The sequence below is a fragment of the Colletotrichum chrysophilum genome (genome assembly GCF_026319265.1).
Source record: "Colletotrichum chrysophilum strain AFK26 chromosome Unknown scaffold_193, whole genome shotgun sequence".
Taxonomy (NCBI): Eukaryota; Fungi; Ascomycota; class Sordariomycetes; order Glomerellales; family Glomerellaceae; genus Colletotrichum; species Colletotrichum chrysophilum.
This window is the reverse complement of record NW_026517480.1, coordinates 21,271-44,153: the sequence shown is the minus strand read 5'-3', so window position 1 is coordinate 44,153 and position 22,883 is coordinate 21,271. Positions and strand designations below refer to the sequence as shown.

At 54.4% G+C, this 22,883-nt stretch overlaps 5 protein-coding genes across 5 annotated transcripts; 4 read left to right on the top strand and 1 right to left on the bottom strand.

Moving 5' to 3' along the window:
- Positions 1-466: 466 nt before the first annotated feature.
- On the top strand, positions 467-2,449 carry ARB1 (ABC transporter ATP-binding protein arb1; the record flags this gene model as incomplete). The annotated part of the gene is made up of 3 exons (XM_053185491.1): positions 467-1,069; positions 1,125-2,266; positions 2,323-2,449. 3 exons carry the CDS (start codon positions 467-469, stop codon positions 2,447-2,449), a joined length of 1,872 nt encoding a protein of 623 aa, XP_053030567.1.
- A 4,093-nt stretch (positions 2,450-6,542) lies between these two features.
- INO80 (putative DNA helicase ino80) lies at positions 6,543-13,526 on the top strand (the record flags this gene model as incomplete). Its single annotated transcript, XM_053185490.1, has 4 exons — positions 6,543-7,100; positions 8,370-8,708; positions 8,763-13,314; positions 13,366-13,526. 4 exons carry the CDS (start codon positions 6,543-6,545, stop codon positions 13,524-13,526), a joined length of 5,610 nt encoding a protein of 1,869 aa, XP_053030566.1.
- Positions 13,527-16,157: 2,631 nt separating this feature from the next.
- On the bottom strand, positions 16,158-16,937 carry COL26b_012854 (uncharacterized protein; the record flags this gene model as incomplete). The annotated part of the gene is made up of 2 exons (XM_053185489.1): positions 16,158-16,161; positions 16,210-16,937. The coding sequence occupies 2 exons, from the start codon at positions 16,935-16,937 to the stop codon at positions 16,158-16,160; spliced, it is 732 nt and encodes a 243-aa protein (XP_053030565.1).
- Positions 16,938-17,940: 1,003 nt separating this feature from the next.
- On the top strand, positions 17,941-18,381 carry COL26b_012853 (uncharacterized protein; the record flags this gene model as incomplete). The annotated part of the gene is made up of 2 exons (XM_053185488.1): positions 17,941-17,968; positions 18,011-18,381. The coding sequence occupies 2 exons, from the start codon at positions 17,941-17,943 to the stop codon at positions 18,379-18,381; spliced, it is 399 nt and encodes a 132-aa protein (XP_053030564.1).
- Positions 18,382-19,458: 1,077 nt separating this feature from the next.
- COL26b_012852 (uncharacterized protein) lies at positions 19,459-20,482 on the top strand (the record flags this gene model as incomplete). Its single annotated transcript, XM_053185487.1, has 2 exons — positions 19,459-19,614; positions 19,667-20,482. 2 exons carry the CDS (start codon positions 19,459-19,461, stop codon positions 20,480-20,482), a joined length of 972 nt encoding a protein of 323 aa, XP_053030563.1.
- Positions 20,483-22,883: the final 2,401 nt, after the last annotated feature.

Below are 22,883 nucleotides of genomic sequence, written 5' to 3'. Positions count from 1 at the left end.
TTCAAAAATTTGAGTCCTCCTGCCCCACTACCAAGTCGTCAGAACAGCGACCCCTCCCCACCTTTCAGCACTGGGAACCTGAAATCAGCGCTCTCCAGGCTGTGTTTCGCACCGCCGCTCCACGCCCAAAGGACTTTTTTTGCTTTGTCGCTTGGTCCCGTCACCCAGTCAGAGAAACCGTCGAATTTTTTCTCTCTCCTTCTCCTTCACGCCTCTTCCTACTCCCCCATCCTCTCCTTAGAAGTCGACTTCATCGCCGACTTGACGCTGCGTGGCATTTTCCCATCGTAGTCGACCGCATCATCACAAAACACACAAGGGTCCCGTGTTTCTCTTTTTTTCCCTCTTGCTTTTCTGCCGGACGACCACGTTCCCCGCCATCGCTTAAAAAAGTAGACGACGACCCCGCCATCGTCATCCATCACCAAAAAACCCCCTCCTCCTCCTCCATCACAACACCGCCATCATGGTTTCCGCCTCCAAGGAGAAGAGACTCGCCGCCAAGGGCGAGAGCAAGCTCGCCAAGAAGCGCGCTGAGAAGAAGGCCGAGAAGGAGGGCGCCTCCAAGAATGCCAGCACCACCGCATCGTCGGTGAACGGCGACGGCGAGGACGGCCCCGCCACCTCTGCCGATAAGATGGACGAGGTCAGCCGCCTCGCCGCCCAGATGGACAAGCACGGCATCTCCGACCGTGTCACCACCGGTGTCCTGGCCTCCGTCCCCAGCAGCAGAGACGTCAAGATCACCAGTGCCTCCCTCGTCTTCCACGGCCGCGTCCTCTTCACCGACACCACCCTCGAGCTCACCTACGGCCGCCGCTACGGTCTCCTCGGTGAGAACGGTTGCGGAAAGTCTACCCTGCTCAAGGCCATCGCCCACCGCGAGTACCCCATCCCCGACCACGTCGACATCTACCTTCTCAACGAGGGTGCTCCCCCCACCGACATGGGTGCCCTTGAGTGGGTCGTCACTGAGGCCGAGCGTGAGATGGAGCGCCTGGACAAGAAGGCTGAGCAGATTCTGGAGGAGAGCGGCCCCGAGGACCCCGTCCTCATGGACCTGTACGAGGTATGTGATACTCTACTCGAGAACGACGAATGACCGCCAGCTAACAATCTCGCAGCACATGGACAAGATGGACCCCTCCACGTTCGCTACCCGTGCCTCCCTCATTTTGACCGGTCTGGGTTTCAACAAGACCACCATCCACAAGAAGACCAAGGACATGTCTGGTGGTTGGAGAATGCGTGTCGCCCTCGCCAAGGCCCTCTTCGTCAAGCCCTCCCTGCTGTTGCTCGACGACCCCACTGCCCATTTGGATCTCGAGGCTTGCGTGTGGCTCGAGGAGTACCTCAAGAAGTGGGAGCGTACGCTCATCCTGGTTTCCCACTCCATGGACTTCCTCAACGGTGTTTGCACCACCATGCTTGACATGCGCATGAAGCAGCTCCTCTACTACGGAGGTAACTACGACTCGTACAGCAAGACGAGATCCGAGCAGGAGACCAACCAGATGAAGGCCTACCAGAAGCAGCAGGACGAAATCGTCCACATCAAGAAGTTCATCGCCTCCGCCGGTACCTACGCCAACTTGGTCCGTCAGGCCAAGTCCCGTCAGAAGATTCTCGACAAGATGGAGGCTGACGGCTTCATCCAGCCCGTCATCCCCGACAAGGTCTTCACCTTCCGTTTCGCCGACGTCGAGAAGCTGCCCCCTCCCGTCCTGTCCTTCGACAACGTCACCTTCTCCTACTCTGGCGACGCCAAGGACGACCTGTACCGCAACATCGACCTCGGTTTCGACATGGACTCCCGTACCGCCCTCGTCGGCCCCAACGGTGTCGGCAAGTCCACCCTGCTGCGCCTGATGACCGGCAAGCTCTCCCCCACCAACGGTTCCGTTACCCGTCACACCCACTTGAAGCTCGGCCTGTACTCCCAGCACTCTGCGGAGCAGCTCGACCTCACCAAGTCGGCGCTGGACTTCGTCCGTGAGAAGTATGCCGAAAAGTCCCAGGATTATCAGTACTGGCGTCAGCAGCTCGGCCGCTACGGTCTCACCGGTGAGGCCCAGACCTCCCTGATCGGCACCCTGTCCGACGGACAGAAGTCGCGTATCGTCTTCGCCCTGCTCGCCATCGAGAGCCCCAACATGCTGCTGCTCGATGAGCCTACCAACGGTCTGGATATCCCCACCATTGACTCTTTGGCCGACGCTATCAACGCCTTCAGCGGTGGTGTCATCGTCGTTTCCCACGATTTCAGGTATGTTTTTTACAGTCATTTCCCTTTTGCTGAACAGTATGCTAACCCCGTCACAGACTGTTGGACAAGATCGCCAAGCAGATTCTGGTGTGCGAGAACAAGACCATCAAGCCTTGGGACGGCACGATAGGCGAGTACAAGAACTACCTCCGCAAGAAGATGATCACGGCCGGCGCTGTCTAAGAAGAGATTGTTTCCTACGGTTTTTACGACATCCAAAAAACGGAAGGTTTCAGGGGGCCGGGTGCTGCATTTCCCCCCCAATCTTCTCTCTTCCTCCTCACAAAGCGGGCGGTTTCTGTTTCTTGTTTTTTATGAAAGGCATAGTAGAACAAGGAAAACAAAAGGAGGGTAGGGGTTCACGACTTGAAATGACTGCTACTACTCCTCTGATTTGAAGCGTGCCGCCGCTGCCACGGCCGCTCATGACCCAGGCCGGGCAACCAGGGAGACGGGAATTGAAGATGAGGCGGACAGCACGGAAAGATGCCACGGATGAAATCGGAGGGCAGGGAAGTGAAAGATTGGCAAAACCGCGCGTTTCTTTCCAAAAGGGCGGCTGCCGCCTCTGCATTGGCAAATGGGATAGACAGATATCTGCAGTTGCGAACTTTTTTCTTTTATTCTTGACATTGGGGTTCTTGTTTAGACGACGAGGACAATAGAGGCTTCGGCCATTGATTGCGAATGCACATTGTGTGACCCTTACATGGCCTTTCTAATAATGACGGTGTTTTTGTCTATTCGGTGAAGCCACCATGAGACTCACGGGGAGGTACCCAGGCATGAAAGCTCCAAACGCAACGTGGGGAATCTCAATGGACTGGCAATTATGGAACCTTTGGCCATTGCTTGTGAATGGAGATTTCGAGGCTCTTGTCGTCAGAGTGCATTTGGTCCGTTTGGTGAAGCTATCACGGGGGTTTATTAGGAGGCGCGAGATACGAAAGCTAAAATCCGACACGCGCCGACACGGGAAACCTCAACCAAACGTCAAATCTGTGAGGTGACGTGTAAAATGTTTGCACACATGGCTACAGCGGCAAACTTGTGAGATTTAGCAGTGAGTCAGTGGTCGGCATCAGCGTCTCCGCCCCCCCCGAGGAGAACTTTTTTTCCTGCTGACGCTGCGTTCTGACGAAATTTTGGGCAGATGCAAGGCGGAGGAGGTTTGATGCACGTGATTTCACGGGGAGACGAGGCCCGGGTGATGACGGGCAGGGATTGCGGGGGAGACTACCAACGCGGTTGCGGAGGTGCGCCAGTGAAGCGGTGGGCGTGGGATGAGTGGGGGAAGGGTCTGCTGTTAGACTTAGGAGACGACTAGTTTCGGTATTATGTGTGTGTGTTGCGTATTACCTTGGAGATTGGGATAGTTGGAATGCCGGCGGCGAGATGTCTTTGCGATTGACGATGTTGGGTAGGGCGATGTGTGACGGCGTGAAGATGCCGATGGAGTTGTGCAGGGCGGAGAGGGACTGATGCACTAACAATTTCCCAGTAGCGCAGATTTCGGATCTCAAGGGGTCCTCCCACCCCAAGATCCCACCCCCCCCGAACCAACCGCCCTGAAAGGATGGCGTTTCTGGGCCGGGGTGTGCCTGACGTTGTTGGTCGCGGGTTGCTGAGGAATGGGAGCGGTGCGGTTTGCGGTGACCATGACCATCGTGACGGGGAACGAACGGGACTGGGGGAGGGTGATCAACGGGGAGTCGGAAGTGAATTTTGATGCGAGGGAAAAGGGGCCCAGGAGGTGAGATGAGCTGCTGGGGAATCTGGTTGATGGGGGTCTCTGTTTTTTTTTTGTTGGTGGAGTGGGTTTTGGGTCGGTCATTTTGTCGCGCCCCCTCACTGCAGAACTTGCTGTAGGTTTGGCGCTGGGAACATGTTTTTTGGGGGCGTTGCGTTGTCGTCCACTGTGCGTGCAACCATCGCCATCAGCACAAGATGGATCAATGGATCAATAGATAGTGTGGTTTGGGGGGTTTAAGCTGGGATCCGAAGTTGGTGAAGGGGGATCAAAAGGTAAAAATGAGTGCCAAGACGTGTTGCGACTTTGTCGTATCACGAGTCAATTTGGAGCGTCGACGTGCTCGTATGGCGAGATTTGAGTTTTTGTGATTGCCGAGGTCTTGGGTCGGGGGGGAGGGTTTCTGGGGGCGAGGTGAGATTGAGGCCATTCCCAGCGGGTTTTCCGGGGCAGTCGGGACTTTTGGTCGGTGTGGGTGTGGGCGGTGATGAGGGTCAGTGGTCTCTTGCGGTGGCGGAAGTGATGATCGAGTGTGTTTTGTCCGAATTGATTCTGTGACGGTCTCTCAACGTTTTCTGCAAGCTTTGGGGGTTTGTGATGTGCGAGTTGGCATGGGCATTGGCGGTCGAGAATTTGTCTGAAGGGACGGGACGATGGCAGATGGACGGTCAGGAGTTTGGGGGAACTGGGAGAGGCGGCTGAAATGCCTCAGGGAGATGTTGTATACGGGAAGTAGTTCACATGCATGAGAACAGTGACGAAGGACATGAAAGTACAAGACGTTCCGTCTGGACTGATGTGGGCGGTAGGCTGGACTGGGCCGGCCGGGGCAGGGAAGGTGAAGGGGCGCGAAGCAACCCAAGAGGCTCAGACGTGTGCCGGGATTGGCGGGAGGGCAGGACGCTAAGCCTGACGGAGCAGGGTGGTGGGGTGGGGAGGTGCCTGGTTGCTGTTCTGGCTCCAGTGTCCTGCCTGCTGGGAAAGAGCTGGGAAGGTCCCGGGCCAAGCAAAAACCGCAGCTGCAGGAAGGAGGAGCTGGGGGTGGTGGGAGAGACGTCCCTTCCAGAAATGGGTGAATCGCGACGGGATCCTCACGGGAGCTGGGAACTGACAGGCAGGAAGGAGCAGCAGTCGCACCTGCTTCGTGAAGAGGAGAGAGTGAGAAGAGAGGAAGGAAGGACAGGCTGGCTATGCAGCTGCTGCTTCCTCACCACGTATCTTATCCATAATGCAAGGAAAGAGGTAGGAAATAATTGAGGTTCCTACCCAGGAAAGAGGTGTCTGCACACACCGCATGATTGGGGAGGCAGCTGCAACAGACAAGGAAGGAAAAAACGAGGTTCAATCGCGGTGCATCGACGAGGGCGAGGCGAGGCGCACGCAAGGCGGGAGGTTCGTCGTCGCCCTCGGCCACACACTCCCGTCGTCAGTCAGTCGCGCAGTCGTCCACACTCACACTGGACGTCCAGTCCACGTCCAAGGAAAGGCCAATCCACCCATCCCATCAGTGTCATCTCCCTCCCCCGTTATCCGCGCTCTCGCCCTCGCTTTCTGTTGTTTCCTGTTCTGTTCCCATCATCTCATCCCCCCATCCCCTTCCTTCCCACTTCCACTTTCTTCCCCTCCATCCCATTCCTTTTCTTTTCCACCATCTTGACTTGGTCTTGGTGATCGAGCTGCACCATCGTCATCACCAACCATCACCACCACCTCCACCATCACTACATCGGGGCAGTTTGCAGGGTCTACGGCACTCGAATCCATAGCGCATCCCGTCGCTGAGCTTGACAATCCGTCGATATCTTACCGCCAGCACTGCTTATTCCCCCCATCGCAGCACAGCACGTCCATCAATAGATATTGCAGTGTGCACCCGCGGATAGCCAAGCTGAAGCTGGGCAGCTCCAATCAATCCAATCTCCAATCCAACGTCAGAGGCCCAGACTCACCCACCCAGCGCGTATCCGTACCTCACCTCACCTTACCACGAGTGTACCTTACCTGCACCTGCCTCTCTTTCTCGCCTTAGCTCCGAGATCCGCACACACGCACACCAACGCCCAGGTTGCCCACTTCACACGCATTGGATCTCGACACCGACTCCAACCCTCATTGCCACCCGCTTTCTTGCTGCGCCTGGGTACAATTATCTCGCAGCCTCCCAATTCCCTCAACCCGACCTTCGCAATAGCATCACCCATCCTCACCTCGCCGAACCGGCGCAACAATCGCCTGCCCGCCATCCCTGCACCGGCGACGACGCCAACCAAACACCACACCACCACGTACCTTTTTTTCGCGATCCGCCTCACCTGGCCTGGTCACGTCCTTGTCGAAACCCCCAACGCGTAATCCCATCCTGCTGTCCACCACCCGCCAACTGCACATGGGTCCGCGATCCTCGTTGCAGCAGTAATTCTCCCCCTCTTTCCCTTTCCCTCCCCTTCCTCCCCTTCCCTTCTCCCACATCGCATCGTCGTGCGCAGTTCGTTCTAGGTGCCATCGCCGCATCGCATCACCTTCACAATGGAGCCCTCCAAAGACTTCCGCTCGACGGTGCTGCAAGCGCCTTCCCGCCACGACGACCGCGACGAACGGGATGACCGCGACCGCCGCAGCCACCACCGCGATATCATGAACCCAGCACCCGGCGGCGCGCGCCATTCGGGCTTCAGCTTGCGATCACCAACCCAGTCCGAGTTCCATCACCCGCAGCACTCGTCCTACTCGTCGCCCAAGGCCTCGTCGCACTCCCACCCGCACCACTCCCCGCGATCCCTCCAGTCCGGCCTGTCGCATCCGAATCCCCTCTACTCGTCGACGCCGTCTGCCGGCGGGCCTCTTGCGCCCTCATTGCCGGCGTTGGGAGGCAGCGGCAGCCCCGGAGCCGGGCATCACCAGGCGCCTCCGTTGTCGCCGCTGCATCCCCCCAGCGGATACTACCCGCCGCCCGAGTCGCATGCGTCGCGCGAGAAGCCGGCCACGAGCAGCTACTACGACCCGCTGACGGATACCACAAGAGAGAGGAGGGTTTCGGACGCGGGATCGTGGCATAACAGCGCGGCCAAGACGTCGCCGTCCAAGGTAAGAGGAGCTCAATTCATTTGTGTCTGCCTGTCAGTTTTGCTGTGGTTGCCCGTCCTTGTTCGTAACCGTAGTCGCGCTGCGCTGAGATGCGATGCGATGCAATGCGACACGCGTGCTGTTGCCGTATTAAAAGCACCTTGTCCTTCGTCACTTGCACCAGCGGCTCTATATCACGTATCATGTATCACTCTTTCTTTGTAAGGCAACATTTGCAGGTCGGCAAACATCCAGCTTGCTGGTGGTGGTGCCGCCGTCTGTGCAGCTGATCGTCCAGTGGCTGTCTGCTTGCTGATGCTACCGGCGCTGCTCTGTGCTGTCGTTGGTGTTGGTGTTGGTGCTGGTGCTGGTGCTGACGCCTTTGTAATCTCTGCTGTCTTTGCCCCATCCGGATCTTGGGAGACGATGGCGCGGGAGTCCAGCAGTAGAGACATGGAGGCGAGAGCATCAGCAGCATCAGCATCAGCATCAGCATCAGCAGAGGGATTGCTTGGATGCCTCATTGTTCACGGGTTGCTTCAATGCTTCAATGACACCACGCCCTCCCCCGTTTTTTTCCCTTATCGTGGGCTGCACCTTGAAAAAGTAGCACCTGCTGTTGGGGAAAAGGTGGTGCACTTGCCCTCTGACGCTCTGTTCGTCTCTCCCCATTCCCCAGTCGTGTAGGTTGTCTGTCGCCTCGTCAGCCGTCACCGATCAACGCACCCGTCCAGTGTTCCAGGCGTGTCAGTCCTTTTTTGGTAGCGGCAGCAAAGTCGCCAGATCCATCCCTTCCACCTCATCAGTGTGAGAGAAGAGTGCTGGGACCTTGCGTCTGGGACCGCGAACCAGGACCACCAAGAACCTGGACGACGCCGCCTCCCCCTTCGCTTCCCCGATCTTCGTCGTTCATTCCCGTCACCACTTCACCCAATCCACCTCTCCTCTCCTCTCCTCACCACATCCATCATCACTGGACCCGGGCAGACCTCAGACCAGTACCAGCAGTGCTGCACTACACTACACGTCCACCACCAGCAACACGGGAGGAGGAGCGTGTGCGGTGCCCCCTTCGCAGCCCGTCGCCCATCTCCAACTTTACCCGAATGAAAATTCCCAACCCAACCCAAACTGGTCCAGCCCAGGACTCAACCCAAAATTCTATTTCTCTTCCTCCCTAATCAAACCAATCCATCGTGGCCTTTTGCCATCCTGCACACTGCGTCTTCCAACTTCCCTTGAATCACCCACCACCCGACTAATCAATTTTTTCTCTTCACCACCACGCAGACCCGCGATCCTTACGGTAATTACTCGCAAACCGAGCCGGCCTCTCGCGACTCCCACCCCTACTACAAGAACGGTGCAGGCTACACGTCTCCATCAGCCGCAAACTTCCCCCCGAGGAGTCCGCGATCAACCACCCATTCCCATCACCAGTCCCATCAACCGCCTGCCGGTTCCATCAGCCCGTCAAACAGGGCCACGCAGCACATGACGTCCCCCAGCCTGCGGCACGCTGCCTCCCCCAGCGTGCACGCTTCTTCCTCAAATGGCGGCCCCGTCACGTCCCTGCCGCCTCTCGGCAAGCCCGAGCCTTCTCCCTTGAAAGCACCAGCTCCCGCCAGCGTAAGCTTCTTATCAATTGACACGCTTGACACGGTCGCGTTCTAACTGTCGCAGACTCCTAGCCGCTCCGCCGACCCCATGTCCTTCTCCAACATCCTCTCGAGCTCCGAACCCACCTCCAAGCCAAAGTCTAAATCGCCCCCGCCCGTCGAGCAAAAAGACAAAGAAAAGGAAAAGGAAAAGGAAAAGGAGAAGGAGGTGGTCAAGTCCGACCCGAAGCCCGACCGTGAGAAGCCTCGCTCGGTCGACCCGCCCGTCAAAACCGAGCGCGAAGCCGAGATCGAGCTCCGTCCCGAGCCTAAGGAGCGATCCAGCACGCCGCTCGCCCGCAGGGAGAAGAAGGAGAGAGTACCTAGAAAGTCAAAGTCAAGGGCTTCCGATATCAGAGATGCCGAGTCTACACCCAAGACCAGCCGTCGGTCGTCCTCCAAGCTGGAGACCCCGACGCCTCGCGTCCCTGCTAAGCGTCAAGCCAACGGCCAGCCCAAGCAGAAGACGTTGTCCGCAGAGAAGGAGAAGAAGGTGCAGGCTCTGATTGCCCAGCTTGACGCGGAAGCCGACGACCTTGACGATGCTGATTTTGCCGAGGAGCATGCACAGTTCCAGCAGCGCGGCAACAAGCGCCGCAGACTTATGCAGACAAATGACAGCGCCCAGGGTGACCAGCGACGCGAAGAGTTCGCCACGGATATGACCCGTCGGCTGACTGTCCATGCCGATCTTGGTAAGCGCCGCTACGATGACATTTACTACGAGGAGGCCATGAACGAAGTCAGGGAACGGGAGCTGTTTGCCGAGAAGGAGCGCAAGAAGGACATGCAGCGAAAGCGACGCCGCGAGAAATCCATGGCCGTCACTATGGAGCAGCAGAAGCTTGCCCTCGAACGCGCCCGCCTTGCTGAAGACGAGACCGAGAAGCAAAAGCACCTGAGGGATGCCGAGCGTGCGAACAAGAAGGCGCAGCAGACAAAACTCATTCTGCAGAAGGGCATCAAGGGACCCGCTCGTAACCTTGTGGAGCTCAACCTCGAGGGCGGTACGATGGCCACCTTCCAAGCATCCGACATGGAGCCTGGCACGAAGCCGAAGGGCAAGGGCCGCAGCGGGCCCAGGCCGAAGAAGTCCAAGGAGCAGAAGCAGGCCGAGAAGGATTCTGCTGAGGCCGCACAGGCTGCCATCGACGCCGGCGAGGAGCTGCCTGCCAAGGAAGAGGGCAAGATCCGCATCAAGTTCAACAAGAAGTCCAAGGATAAGGATAAGGAGAAGAACAAGGACAAGGATCTGGACGAGGCCGACATCGAGATGCCCGACGGCGAACTCGACGGCGACGAAGAAACCATTGTCGAACCCGTCGAGGAGAAGAAGGGCAAGAAGGAAAAGAAGAAGAAGGAGAAGAAGGAAGACAAGCCCGAGGAGCCACCCAACAAGGACGCCAAGTTCGAGACCAAGGGCTTCCTTCAGATCTATGACCAGATTTGGCGCGACCTGGCCCGCAAAGATGTCACCAAGACCTACAAGCTCGCGGCGGAGTCTTACCAGACCAAGGCTTCGAACCTCAAGAAGACTGCCATTCTCGCTTCCAAGGAGGCCAAGAGGTGGCAGCTGCGCACGAACAAGGGCACCAAGGACCAGCAGGCTCGCGCCAAGCGTGTCATGCGTGACATGATGGGCTTCTGGAAGCGCAACGAGCGTGAGGAGCGTGATCTCAGGAAGGCTGCTGAGAAGCAGGAGATTGAAAACGCCCGCAAGGAAGAAGCAGAGCGCGAAGCCGCCCGTCAAAAGAGGAAGCTCAACTTCCTTATCTCTCAGACCGAGCTCTACTCCCATTTCATCGGCAAGAAGATCAAGACGGACGAAGTCGAGCGCAGCACCGATAACCCCGAGGTTGCCGCCGGCGAGAAGAAGGCCGCGACCGATGAGAACAAGATGGACGTTGACGAGCCGACCGGACCTCTGGGCGCCAAGGTCACCAACTTCGAGAACCTCGACTTTGACGAGGAGAGCGAGGAGAACCTGCGCGCGGCTGCCATGGCCAACGCTCAGAACGCCATTGCAGAGGCGCAGAGAAAGGCCAGAGAGTTCAACGAGCCCCAGGGTCCCGACATGGACGAGGAGGGCGAGATGAACTTCCAGAACCCCGCCGGTATGGGCGACGTCGAGATCGAGCAGCCCAAGCTCATCAACGCCCAGCTCAAGGAGTACCAGCTCAAGGGTCTCAACTGGCTCGCCAACCTGTACGAGCAGGGCATCAATGGTATTCTTGCAGACGAGATGGGTCTCGGAAAGACTGTTCAGTCCATTTCCGTCATGGCCTACCTCGCCGAAAAGTACGACATCTGGGGTCCGTTCCTCGTTGTCGCACCCGCCTCCACCCTTCACAACTGGGAGCAGGAAATCCGCAAGTTCGTGCCGGAGTTTAAGATTCTCCCGTACTGGGGTTCTGCTGGCGACAGAAAGGTGCTTCGAAAGTTCTGGGATCGTAAGCACTCGACGTACAAGAAGGAGGCATCCTTCCACGTCTGCGTGACGTCGTACCAGCTTGTCGTGTCTGATGTTGCGTACTTCCAGAAGATGAAGTGGCAGTACATGATTCTCGACGAGGCCCAAGCCATCAAGAGTTCTCAGAGTTCCAGATGGAAGAGCTTGCTGGGCTTCCACTGCCGAAACCGTCTCCTGCTCACCGGTACTCCCATCCAGAACAACATGCAGGAACTGTGGGCTTTGCTCCATTTCATCATGCCGTCACTCTTCGACTCTCACGACGAGTTCAGCGAATGGTTCTCCAAGGACATCGAGTCGCACGCTCAGAGTAACACCAAGCTCAACGAGGACCAGCTCAAGCGTCTGCACATGATTTTAAAGCCATTCATGTTGCGTCGTGTCAAGAAGCATGTCCAGAAGGAGCTCGGAGACAAGATTGAGGAAGACGTCTACTGCGACCTCACCTACAGACAGAGAGCCATCTACAGCAACCTTCGGAACCAGATCAGCATCATGGATCTTATCGAGAAGGCTACTGCAGGCGACAGCGACGATTCCGGCACTCTCATGAACCTCGTCATGCAGTTCCGAAAGGTCTGCAACCACCCCGATCTGTTTGAGAGAGCCGACACCACCTCTCCGTTCTCCTTTGGGTACTTCGCCGAGACAGCTTCATTTATCAGAGAAGGTAATGAGGTCAATGTGGGCTACTCAACGCGCAACACCATTGAGTACGACTTGCCTCGGCTCCTCTGGAGAGGAGATGGCCGCGTCAACAAGAGCGACATCAACAACCCCAAGGCGGGATGGCGAAACAAGAACCTGCAGCACATGATGAACATCTTCACCCCGGAGCACATCAAAGACAGCATGGAGGGCTCTGACAACTTTTCATTCCTGCGCTTTGCCGACACTAGCCCGAACGAGGTATACAAGGCCAGCCATCAGGACATCTTCACTCGCGCAGTCGAGCTGTCCCAGAAGAAGAATCGTTTGGGCCACATGAACGTTGCCTACGACGAGCCTGAGGACATCAACTTCACGCCTGCTCATGCACTGTTCCAGATCAAGGAGCGCAGGAACAGGCAGCCTTTGGTCGACATCACCGAGGAGGGTATCCTGGCGAATCTGATGAATGTCGCCCGCAGCGAGTACTCTGAGAGTGGATTGGGTCGTCTGGAGCAAGCTGGTCGTCCTCGCGCCTCAGCGCCCCCTATTGAGGTCAGCTGCTGCAGCCGTGGCGCCGACATTGAGCGGGAGAACATCATGTTCAATATGCCCATGCGCAAGAGCTTGTTCGGCCCTACCATCCACGAAGAGCGGGCGATGGTCACGGAGAAGATTCCGATTGAGCGATTCCCGCCCCACAAGTTGTTGCCTGCCCCCGACAGCGAGAAGAGAAAGTTCACCAACATCGCCGTGCCATCCATGCGTCGCTTCGTCACGGACAGTGGCAAGCTCGCGGTGCTCGACAGGCTACTTACTAAGCTTAAGGCTGAGGGACATCGCGTGCTGCTCTACTTCCAGATGACTCGCATGATTGATCTCATGGAGGAGTATCTGACCTACCGAAACTACAAGTACTGTCGTCTCGACGGTTCCACCAAGCTCGAGGACAGAAGAGACACGGTTGCCGACTTCCAGACTCGCCCCGAGATCTTCATCTTCCTGCTGTCCACCCGTGCCGGTGGTCTCGGTATCAACTTGACGTCTGCTGACACCGTCATCTTCTACGACTCCGATTGGAACCCTACAATCGACTCGCAGGCCATGGACAGAGCACACAGACTGGGTCAGACTCGCCAGGTTACGGTGTACCGTCTCATCACCCGCGGCACCATCGAAGAACGTATCCGCAAGCGTGCTATGCAGAAGGAGGAGGTGCAGCGTGTCGTCATCACGGGTGGCGGCGCTTCTGTCGATTTCTCTGGTCGTCGCGCTCCTGAGAACCGCAACCGTGATATTGCCATGTGGCTTGCGGACGACGACCAGGCTGAGATGATTGAGCGTCGCGAGAGAGAGCTCCTCGAGAGCGGCGAGCTCGATAAGCCGCAGAAGAAGAAGGGTGGCAAGCGCAAGCGAGTGGTCAACGAGAACCTTAGTTTGGACGAGATGTACCACGAGGGTGAGTTTTATCTCTTTTCCCCTGATCCTCAACATGCTAACACACTTCCAGGCGAGGGCAACTTCGACGATCGCAATGCAGCCAACGGCACTTCAGGTACGGCCACGCCCGTGGCAGAGCCCGACGTCAAGGGAGCGAAGAAGCGGCGCGTGGGCGGCAAGAAGGCCAAGACCTTGAAGCAACGACTCGCCGTCGCGGACGGCCAGGTCTGAGACACCACCTGACACGATAGAGAGACGGAACATTCGCTTGTTGCAAGAGACAGCAAGAATACGGGAAGGGATTTGTGGATTTGTAGCAATATGAAATCGGACGGAAACTACTATGCTGGGCGCACACATGCCTGGCGTCGGAGGGGCGGGGTTTACTATGCGGATTTGCATCAAGAGACGAACAGTCGCCGCGGCCGAAAGCTTGCTGCGTCTTGACTGTTTTAGACTTTATTACAAAAGCTTCTTTGTGTGTATTCTCTCATTATTATCTTTCCGAGGCCTCGGGTTTTGGCGGTTGTTTTCGCCCTAGACGTTTGTCTTTAGAGGTTCGTTTTTGACGCCTCGACGGATGGGATCTTATTTGAGGTTGACGTTGAAGGCGAGGTTTTGGGTGTACGAGGCGTGGGATGTATTATTACCTTTAGACAGTGAAAGTCGCCTCGACAGTTTAAGTGAAGATGATGTGTGCCTTGTGCTATGTGACACGGCGTGATGAGGATGGATAGGTGCGCTGTGGAAGGTGTTGGTCTCATGGGAGACGGTGTTCTAGAAGGTGAGGTTGTGGCTGTGGTGCTATGGTAGAAAGGAGATTGCTTTGTGAGGTTGGAGAGAGTAAGCCTGATATCTTGGGTCCTGCCCAGGGTAGATGTGGTGATAGATTGCTTAGAGATAAGGAAAATGCTTTGATTGTGATGTTTTATGTGGTGATGGATGAGTGTTCAGCGCACCGGGACGAGAGCGGAATGTTGGTTGCGTGGATGGGGCAAGCAAGGCAGAAGCGGTGTTCGGCCTGAGATGAACTACGTCCTGCGGACGGTTGATAGTTCCTGGGGATGAGACCTAATGGGATTTGAATGTGATTTTGGATATGGGGAGGTAGATTATGGTTTGGAGTTCGTGACTTGGGCTGTGAGTGTGGAGGTTCAGGAAGATGTAGAAGGTCTAGGAGGGTGAGGGTGCAGATGCTGGTTGAGAGATCTTTAGTTCAATATGAGTGAGGCGAGGTTTGGAGGGTGTTGGGGACGGGAAGGGATGGAGTGCATCCGTAATCTTTATGGCTTTAGACACGTCCCGTATGTAGTTCAATACATGTGCACTGAGCAGATGAAAAGAATTTGCGGAGATAGACTGCGACATGTTACTGTAATTCAGAAGAACCTAGGAGCATGCGATTTGCTGATAGCTAAAGGGAGGGAAGTTACTTTACTATTATGGTGTCTCGAAAAGTAAGAATTCCTCCCGTCTTCGCTGTTTTCATGCTTCACATTGATGCCTGGTAAGTAGGAACTAGAGATAAGTCATGCTTGTTTTCCTTTGAGTCTCATTCATGATTCTTGATGTTGCCCTCGTTTTGACCCACCTCGTTATCGTCTCTATCGTCCTCTCTGTCGTCCTCGCCGCCGATTTTGCTGACCTTCTGTTCTCGTGGTCATACAGCCTGCTGGAGCTTCTAATCAAGACCGGTCTGCTGTTTTAGGCTTGAAACTAGACACAGAAGCAGGGCAGATGGGAAAAGTTCAGGAAAACGCTAGAAGGGATGTGTAACTGCAGTGGAAAGCCATTGACAGAAGGGCTATCACAGCCAGAGAAGCTGGATCAGGTCAACCTCTGGAAGAGTAATGAGATGAGCGAAAGTAGGCTGCAAAAATGGACTAGTATACAAAGTGTGTGCTAGACAGGAAAGAATCGATTTCGTAGCCAGCAACTGTCAATTCTGTCTGTAGGAGCCTCTTGTCAGCTGGGGAACTGATAGTGTAGGTGCAGTTCGAGACGGTCTTTGATCTACGTGAGAATAGAACGTTACTGGAGGCGGGATGGTGACGTGTCAAAGGCGTGATGACTTGGGGACATGATACGTGAACGTCACAGACATGTGCATTTGTGATGTTATCCAGAGGGTGTTGTACTGGATAGTTGATGGTTAACTACGGGGTGAAAGCATGGGGAGGGAATCAGTCTTGGTTGGTAACAAGTACGGTTACGTTGTGTGTCTGACTTTCTGAATTGATGGAAAAATAATGTCTAAACGCCTGCTAGAAGATTTTCTTCTCCAAAGACTGAAAGAGTACCGCCACCCACTTCAAAATAAATCTAGTAGCTCTTGACGCCATGACCCAAAGGTGATGTCTTCTGCCTTTTTAACTCATGACCACTCCTAAAGTCAACGCGACGCTCCGTGTATGTATGATTGTAGTGCAGCAGTTGCAGTTTTTCTTCCTCTAAAAAGCTCTTCCTCTAAAAAGCTAACGGAAAAGTCTTCTGAGGGCTTTAAGTCCTGTCCGCTTGCGTTGCGTCGCCTGAGAGCTGTGACTATCGTCCACCGTCAGACCTTCTTCGAGCTGTCTTGCACCTATATTATTCGACTGTATTGCCTCGGGAACAAAATAATTATCCCGACTACCACGATTCCTGTGGCTAGCTATCGAGTGTTTATCTTGCGCTGTTCCAGTGCTGACGTTTGCCTCAAGATGGGGCTTTCTGAGTTCGTCCCATATCCTTTTTCGTAAGTACTCTTGGTGTTGCTTCGTTGCTCGAAGTACTTCGTCAGGGATTTGGGAGATAGTGTCGCGTATCTCGTCTCGGCGCGCGCGCTCGCGCTCGACTTTCTCGGGTGTGAAAGGGTTGTCTGACTTAACTGAAAGACAAACGTGAGTTTCCGGTTTAACATACTATGTAGACACACCGGAGGAACTTACTGTCGTCCGAGTAGCTGTCCGAAAGACAGCGAATCTTCTGTTCGCATACCTCTACAAGGGAGATGCCGTAGATGCCGTAACTTGTGGTGGATTGGAGGCTCTCTGACGATCCGAAACGCTCCTCGTATTGTCTAAATACGTCATACTCGTCCAGCATGGTGTTGTTCAGGATTGCATCGACAGGCAAACCCTTGATGACGTGGAAATCACAGCGGATTGGTGATTCGCCATAGGCGGATTGCCATTCTGCTTGAGCGATACCCTTTGTGCGTACCCGTGACCCGTCGAGAAACTCAACCAATGTACGGTGGCGCACTCTTCGATGGACCTTTAGGCCCAACCTTCGGGCATGTTTGAGTGATATGGCCATGACGTCGGACCCTGTGTCCGGCACTGCGAGACATTCGCTGCCGTTGATGTAGCCGCCAAGAACGTCCTGTTCAGCGCCAATAAGGTTTAGCGATGGCTGTGCTAGGCGGTAGAACACTTTCTTGATTCTGTGAGCGTAGTCCGTCATCGTTCTGGTGGCTTTGAGAAATACGCTGCCCAAGACCAGGTCCCGAGTTGCCCCGGGCAAGATACTGCAAAGGAGGTGGTGCTTTTCGTTTTCACCGTCGAAGCTGAAGGCCAACTGGACCTGGCCGGGCGACATCACCTTGCTTCCGCTGGGCAGAGTCATCTGGCCCTGTGTGCCAGTTATGGGTATCAAACCCATTGACGTCGCTTTCCTCTCGGATATCAAATTGAAGCATGATCCTGTGTCTGGAACTGCCACTACCGCCGTCTCGTTAAGGGTGCCGTCCACTTCAAGTGTCACACCCCGTTGCATCGGTACATCTTGCCCACAAGACAGATTGGGAGTCGGCAAAGTGCTCTCTCTGGCGACTGAAGATTGGAGAAAATCAATGGTCTGGAGCCATTTTTGATGTTTCTGCCTAGACTTCAAGTCTCCGAGTAATAAGCTCTGCCGAGAATTGCGGAACCGTTTCTTCCAATACGCCAGATCTTCGAGTAGTACCAGCTTTGCCGCTGTCGCCAAACTTACTTGGTCCATGTCGATTGTACAATAAATCCTTTTCCTGAGGTTCATGGACAGGTGGACTAGCACTTTTCCATTGGTGTCATCTGTCTGCCGCATTCGCCGTGTTGAAATGCAATTCGTCTTGTAGTCTTCACGGTCCATATCAATGGAGGGATATCCGTTCTTTGGGACATCCCACCCGGGCAGCCCTTCCCTTCTAGCCCGCCCAAGTGTAATGCTGAGACCTCTCTTCGATCCGTCATGGTGAGGGCGATACCTGCGCCACATAGAATATCGTAGTTGGAGAGAGATGTGCAGCCAAAGCTGGTAGAGCTATTGTGTTGTCGTGGGGTGGCTCCCGAGTAATAATGTTGTAGCGAGTACAAAAATGAACAAAATAACTCTCTACGACTGTAACCTTTGTTCCGAACGGCTAGGATAAATTCGTGTCAGCTGAAGTAAATGTGTGCAACAAGTCGCGGAACCTCTTTGTGGTGGGTATGGAGGAAGAAGTTGAAGCCTAAGTGATCTAACGATGCATGTTGGGCTTTTAGGCAACGGCCAAGGCAGACCGACCACTTACTAAGGCGTGCTGACTGCATATCTCGGTGTAAGCCTCAGAAATACGATTGGCTCTCTTACCACAAGCCTTGTAGCTGCTGGACGTATTCGCAAAACTTTCTCTTTTGTAAGCGGCATGACGCATGTCAGCTCAAACTGTGCTGGTACGATTTCTTGCCCTTTCATGTTGAATAGGTCTCAGTCAGATCAGAACCTCCACAAGTCAACGATGCGCAACGGCGAAGAATTCGAGAGGCACAGCGGCTACCTGACCGCAGCCTCATGGTTGGCGCGAGATGTCGACAATGAAACCCTTATTTTCCGAAAGTTCGATACGTTGTCTGCCGCAAACCTGCTCTACATGCAGAGCGAGATTCTCGAGTTGGAAAAGCGTCTCGAGCATATGCATTTAATTACCGTACAGAGCGACGATATGGATTTAAGAGATGCCGCGAGCACGTGGGAGACGCTCATTGAGCAGTCCCGAGCGGGCGCAACGAGCTTCCGACAGGATGCCAAAGCAAGAATGGATCTCATAAGAGAACTACGCGAAAGGCTTCGCGAATACCGTAATTAGAAAAGCCCCTTTTCCAAGTAGCTAGTTGCAAGTTACTGAGTTCCCTTTATAGATGAAATGCTACTGTTACAAAGCCAAATCGCGCAATTAAAGCCTCCTGAAGATCGCCCACTAGCCGCCGTGCGACATATCTTCGAAAAGCCTCATCACATTTTAGGTGGCAAGGCAAAATCATTTCTAAAAGACCAGGCCAATCTAGTTACGTTGAAGAATCCAAATGAAATAGACTACTTGTCCAGATTTCTACAACGTCACTGGGTAACCGAGGTACGCTCAATTAAAACCTTCAATCTTCGATCACAGTGAACCTGACAAAGTATTGAATAAAGAAACAAATATCTGGCGACGGCGTCGAATATTGGCCTCATCACGACGGCCAAGCGAGCAGAGATATTCGCTGCCACAGCTGCGTAGGTTCAATTTCCTTCACAACTTTCCGTGAAGTACAAGCCATGCTACGAAAATGATAATGCCCGCAAATCTCAAGTATACTGATGTTGAATCGCGCCAGATACGCCACTGTTTTGGTCGTGTTTGTTAGCAATGGCGAGCTGTCTAGTCAGGAAACTTCTGCTTAGCATTCTACGGTGAGGCTGTTGTCATCAGTCTTACTGTTGTCGTCAGTCTCACTGTCGTTGTCGTCTTCTTCGTTGTCGGTATCGTCGTTACCGTTATCCCTACGGTCGCCGTTCTTCATAGTAGCAACACAGGAATCATAGCCGAACAAGCACAGGAACATAAGGCGGTCTTGCCTGCCCGCATGTTCATTGGATACATGCATATAAGCCAGTTCCCCCGCCTTCACTGTCTGTACTGTGTTCCCGATGACGGTATCACTGTGTAGGTAAACCGTCCAATCCCGCGGCAAGGGACGGGCTTCTTGCCATCGGCCTTTTGGCTACTTGGTGTTCCAATTCCAATAAGATAAACTATCCAGATGGTTTGCTCGTCTATATAAACGTCTCCGATTCCCCAGCCAAACTCCATCGCCAGTGCAGTAAGCAGCGTCTCCAAAAAGCGCATTGTTCGACGATTTCCCCTCTTCATATATCACTTCGTCAACTGAAATAAAACACCATGTCGACTACATCCACGCAGACGACCACCGCCACCCTCGACTCCCCCCAAATCCGGGAGCTTAGTCCAGGCTTCGGAGTGGAAGTCCAAGGGCTCCAGTTTGCGCCGCGCGTCACGGAGGAGAACTTCAAGCTCATCCAAGATCTCGTCATCAAGGTACACTTGCATGTTGTCTAATAGTTGTCTGCTATGGCTTAGCATCATATAGTACGGCGTCGTCGTCGTCCGCAAGACTGGACTGACCGACGAAACCCACATCGCGCTTGCCCGCATGTTCGGCGAGCTCGACGACGTCAAGCCATACAACAAGGCCGGTCGCGCCAACCGGCTCAAGTACGACGAGCTGTTCGATGTAGGCAACATGGAAGCCGACGGCTCGCTTGTTGACCCTGCGAGTCCGCGGGCGCAAGCTAATCGAGGAAATTCCTTCTTCCATGTGGACTCGAGCTTCAACCCGCGAAGGGCAGGGTACTCGCTTCTCCTGTCGCATGAGCTCCCGCCGCCGGGTGTGGGGGGAAACACGGAGTTCTGCGATACCAGGGCGGCGTGGGATGACCTCGATGCTGACTTCAAGAAGGAGCTTCTAGAGAAGAACTATGTTGCGTGTCATTCGATCCTGCATTCGAAGAAGTTGGCTGCGCCGGAGCATTTCGCCAACTTCGAACCGGCAGATTATCCGATGGGACGGCATAGACTCGTACAGAAGCATGAGAGGTCCGGCCGGATGAACTTGTATCTTGCGATGCATATTCATCATATCGAAGGCCTCGGGACGAGGGAGTCAAAGGAGCTGTTCGAGAAGCTTTTTGAGCATGCGACGCAGGACAAGTACCGTGTCATGGTGGAGTGGAAGGATGTAGGAGACCTAGTTATTTGGGATAACACAGCGACGATGCACCGCGCAGTGGGAGGGGAGTTCGCTTACAAGTACAGGAGGGACATGAGGCGGGCGACTGTGCATGATGACAGTAGCCAGGCTTGGGGACTAAACGAGCATACTGATGTGAGGCAGGGGTTGCCGTGAAGGGCCTGTGGATCTTTGAGTTTGACTACTTGGCATGATAGCTTTCACGATGTAAGAATGATACGATCTCTTGTGTCTTTGATGTCTTTATCGCTGCGGCCCGCGACCGTCCGCATCCGCCCGCTGCCGTCCCTTGCCGCCCGTTGCCGACGGACGTGCTTGGACCCCACTACTTATTACCGACTCGGACCGGCGACATACAAATTCTGAGCTGGGTAGAATCATCACACAAGGCCTTAATCTGAAAATTTGAGAGCATATCAAAAATGACACTGGGGACGGGGAGAAGATCTTACCGGGCTTGCGTCAGATGCCGTAGTCGCAAGTCAAAATGCAACTTGTAGGAGCTGTGTGGTGTGACTCGTGAATTGAGCGCTGCTAACCCAAATCTTAGTGAAGGGGTGGGAGAGCCCATGAAGCCTCCATGTGTAGCATGTTACTACTCCGGAAGTAAATGTATCATACCGGATCGTGGAAGGTCTCGGAAGTATGCAGTTGAGCGTGCCGATGGTGCCTCAATTCAACAGGCCGAAACTCCGAACCCATCGCCAAGACTTGCGTCGTCAGCGGTTAATGATGATGGATTGATTCAGAGAGGGCAAGAGGGAGAAGAAGCTAGTGATGAGGATATGCATGAAGTAGACGAGAACACTGAGATGGGACTGAGGAATCCGTCTGATGCACTGCATATCCTGACGCGATCTGATCCTGCTACGTCGGGGGGGAATCGTCCCCGGGGAGGCCACCAGTACGTTCTTGACCCTGAGGATGCGGCACCTGGACCAGTTGGGTCTGAAGCAGACTCAGCGGGAGGTAAGGGTCGCCATGTTGCGAAACCAAGAAATGGCTCTTTGGGGGAACGGAGGTCCATTCTGGATGAGTACGAGTTGACACAAATTGGCGTCATTCATTCTGACAATGTCCTCGAGCTTCTCACAATGTAAGTTCAGAGATATGGCGTCATCCGTGACCTGCTGACTCGAAAGATATGCACGAGAATACCACCCCTACTGCCCCTTGGTACCGCCTCATTTACTCGGGCCGTCAGCTTTGGAACGCATTCGCAGGGTTGACTTCTTCCTCCTGACGGTCATCCTCACCATCGCATCCAGAGACTCCACCCAGCACTCGGTTGTTCATCGCTATTGCTGGAATCACGCTCAGAGTCTGCTGCTTCAGGTTCTTCTAGCTGTTCCTTGGACACAGACTCCACGAACAGTCGAAGGCCTCTTACTGCTATCTGAATGGCTGCCTCACGTTGAGAGCAAACATTTGACCTCAGGTAACCCAAAGGACATTTTTGGGGAGGGGAGAACAACCTGGTCTCTAGTCGGCCAAGCTGTGAGACTGGGATACGCTCTTCGCCTGGATCGAGCCGCTTTCAGGGGTAACGGCAGCAGCACCTCTCAGAATATGGACCAGAATCGGGTGATATGGATGTGTGCGTATACATCTCATGGTGATTATAGAGAAATCACTGACCATCAGCAGTCACTTACATCGCTGATCGACAAATATCTGTCCGTCTTGGCCAATCCTTCTGGTCCCGTGGTCCCTCTTTGTCATCCAATTTCACTGCCGAAGACTTTCCGACTCTCCATCCCGCGCCTGGTCTAACAGACGAGGACTATGCTTCGGCCTTGCAAGCTAATCTGGAACTCACCCAGATCTTGCACAACGCACATGCAATTCTGTACTCTTCAACTGAGAGGACACTATCTATGATTCATGAGGGAGATTATCCTCGATACCTGGACGACTTCATGGAGTCTGCAACGCATTGGGATTCGCGATGGAAAGTTCTCGAGACTTCGCCAAATCTAAGGGCTGCTCTACGCTTGCTGTATGAGTATGTGTGCTTGTACATCAATGCCTTCTCGTTCCATGCCGTCATGACGCGGAAATTGAGACCTAGAGCATCAGAAGAGCAAAGAAATGCTTCAATACGATGTCTTACTTCGTTCTTCCCTGAGGGTATCATGTCATCTCCAGATGCGAGGTACATAAATGGAGCGACGCGCGCCGCGAGGAGTTTGCTAGTTATCATGAACGAACAGGACCCGAAGCATACGCTTCGGTATCTACCGTCGCGGTATCACTTGTAAGACCCATTGAGGTTCACCTTGCGCGACAAACAAAAACACCGCTAATCGTTGATCTTAGATACGGCTTGTATGCTTCTGTCTTCTTGCATAAGGCTCTAGACGCAGACGCAATCCAGGGAACCGCTCAGAAAGAAGAGGTCGCAAGTCTAGCTCGACGGTTCATCGCTGCTCTGAAGGAGGTCTCGTCGGCAGAGTCGCACATCTGTCATGGATACAGCGATCTTTTGGGAAAGCTGTGGAGCTCCAAAGGATCAAAACGAGTGGCCGCTGCTCAACATGACAAGATCTCATCGGTA